Source organism: Morone saxatilis, unplaced genomic scaffold (genome assembly GCF_004916995.1).
Source record: "Morone saxatilis isolate NCDOM2014 unplaced genomic scaffold, NCSU_SB_2.0 Contig535, whole genome shotgun sequence".
NCBI classification, from domain to species: Eukaryota; Metazoa; Chordata; class Actinopteri; family Moronidae; genus Morone; species Morone saxatilis.
The window spans coordinates 299-3,080 of NW_023340135.1; the positions used below are offsets into that span (position 1 = coordinate 299).

At 40.7% G+C, this 2,782-nt stretch overlaps 1 protein-coding gene across 1 annotated transcript; it reads right to left on the reverse strand.

The window, feature by feature from the left end:
- Positions 1 to 201: 201 nt before the first annotated feature.
- LOC118339652 (sodium/glucose cotransporter 4-like) lies at positions 202 to 2,663 on the reverse strand (the record flags this gene model as incomplete). Its single annotated transcript, XM_035677358.1, has 3 exons — positions 2,451 to 2,663; positions 788 to 923; positions 202 to 309 (listed from the first exon to the last, which is right to left on the reverse strand). Coding segments are annotated over exons 1-3 (406 nt in total), but the record flags the coding sequence as incomplete, so codon positions are not given.
- Between the last annotated feature and the right edge of the window lie 119 nt (positions 2,664 to 2,782).

Here is a 2,782-nt window from a genome sequence, read left to right on the forward strand (position 1 = left end):
TGTGAGGGTCATGTTTTTTTACTTGAAGGTGGATGCTCCCCTTGTGTACCATGCACGTGTGCACAGGATGAGCATACAGATACTACATACACACATGCACTCCTGCCTATTAGAAGTCATACATCTTACTCATACTCTTGTTCTCTGTGACTTTTTTCACTCCCCGTAGTGTGCGTGTGTGTGTGCATGTGTGTGACTCACCCACAGGCATTAACTCCACCACTAGTTTAGGGTATGCGATGTTGGAGCAACCAACCGAAGCACCACACACACTCTGACACACTGCTGGATCGACACAACCTACTTCATCTAAACACCAACACAAACAAAGAGAAGGGGAGAGAATCAATTGCTGTCTCTCAAATCTCAGTGTTTTAAAACAAATACTATTAACCTTATGGATAACTCTCCCCCTCCCACACAGATAAGTTTTTTATGCGTTAAAAGATGCATGTCTTAATTGCACAGGTGCTTTATATTACTGCTAACCATTTTAAAAAGCATGCTGTATTGTTTTTAGATTTCGGAAATATTACATATCTTTTTCAGACAGCCACTTTCTTCCATTATTTTAAGTCAGTCAACCTAAAGGGATGTGAACATTATGCCTGGTCTTACAAATATTTAACTTGCACAGAGTTTTCAATGGATAGAAAACTATGAATACATTTTACGAAAATCCCATGGATGAAAATGTATTTGGGTAAATTAAAGTCAAAATGATGCATGTACAACATAAAGAAGCATTTGACATCACAGTCTAACAGACAGAGGCAGACAGACTGACCTGGGAAAAGTGCTCGGCTGATCATGCCTGGCATGACAATGAAGAACATGGGCAGCAGCTTGAGGTAGCCTCCCAACACACTGCCTCCTTTGGCATGAGACAAAGACTTGGCTGACAGGGACCTCTGTACTATAACCTGCACACACACACAGACACACACACACACACATACACACACACTAGTGAGGACACTTACTGACATAACTGCCATGTTTCTACAGTACCCCAGAATAGACAAACCAAACCAGTTTTGTGGAAACTGTAGTTTCTTTTTCATACTCGAAAGGCGAGCGATATGCAGTTGGCTGCAATCTGCAACTTCACTGCTAGAAACCCCACTAAATCCTACACACTGGTCCTTTAAACCAAGTCTCACCTTCAAACTGTGCTTTGAAGTAATTCAGGACTGGTCACAATGTAGAAATATCCTCACTACAATGAGGGCAATACAAGGCAATACAAGCACACAGACATTCTCATTGTAAATATATTTAGATGCCAACATTTAATATTCACGTAACATGTAAATCCTCACCTTGTTGTCTTTTGTGCCAGAAATCAAAAGTCAGACAGAAAAAAATGAAAAATGTGTTTGTGTGATTATAGTCAGGTTTACGTGGGTGTGAATCCCCCAAATAAAATGACCAAAATATTATGGAACATGACTGTGCTGAGCTGTCAACCTGCTCTGAGCAGTAGGGCATCACAAGACACACTCTTACTTGGCACCAAAATTGCAGTATGCCACTGGACTGGCATTGCCACACATCAAGATACCAAGCCAGTGCATTTCAGGATCAATGAATTAATCTTAATTGTTCTCAATAGTCCCAGTATATAATGGTAACTTGTCTCATTTGTGGTCTGATAAACAGTAAATTCATCAAATTCACTGCCCCATATAGCTGCGTTCCAAGTCAAGTTACTGTGCAGCTCTGTCACATGCCGTAGAGCACACATGCAAAGAGAATGAGGAGGTGTTCACAAACACTGGTACCTGTGGTGCCAACCATGGATATTTAAGTTTCTCAGTGGCATATAAAGCCAAAAAAGATCCCGCTGTAAAGAAATTACCTGGATAAATGCATACTGCGTATAGACTTTTGCACCTCAAAAGAGCAAACTTCCTGCTGGAAAAAAATTACCAAGGAGGCATACTAAGGAGGACACTGTTGGGAACTACCACCACTAGGCTGGCACTAAATATACCATGCTTCAAAATGGTATTCCACAAACCAATGGGTGGTGTCAAAAACCTCCAAAAAGTATACAGCTCTGTGGATGTGGAGGAGACTGTGAAGGAGACAGGTTTAATCTTAATCTTAACCTTATTTGTTCCTCACTTAAGCCTCAAACGTGGCCCCTAAATTAACTCGAGTTATTTAATATAAATCATAACAAAAGGACACCAAACAAAGACACATTTTATCTGCCCATTATCAAATTATTTTACATCTAATGAATCTAGACACCCAAAAATCAAAGCTCAGACTCTGTAGTTCCATAAATTAAGTTTAGTTGATTTCATATATTTCAAATATTATAAATATGTCAAATATAATTAATTTAATTATTCACTTATGGTTATTTATCAATTTTGCTAACCATGACTCCCCATTAAAAACATGCTATGGACTATATGTATAAGTGTAGGTTATTTCACCTGATCTGTGCACCAGACCCATGTAGCCAGTACAGTAAGCCCAAACACAAGACCTGGCCAGGGTAAATCCCCGGACACTGGGTCTCTGAACAAGCGGAAGGCATCACTACGAGGTAGATGGCAGGTGGTGTTGGCGACTGTCACCGAAGGAACAGCTGACATATAATGTTCCACAAGGCCCTCATACCAGCCGACTTTGGAGAATGCTGAAAATGTACAAACACACAAACGTGCACACACACACACACACACACACAACATGAAAATTATACTGTGTGTGGGGCGGCAGTAGCTCAGTGTGTAGGGACTTGGGAACCGGAGGGTCGCCGGTT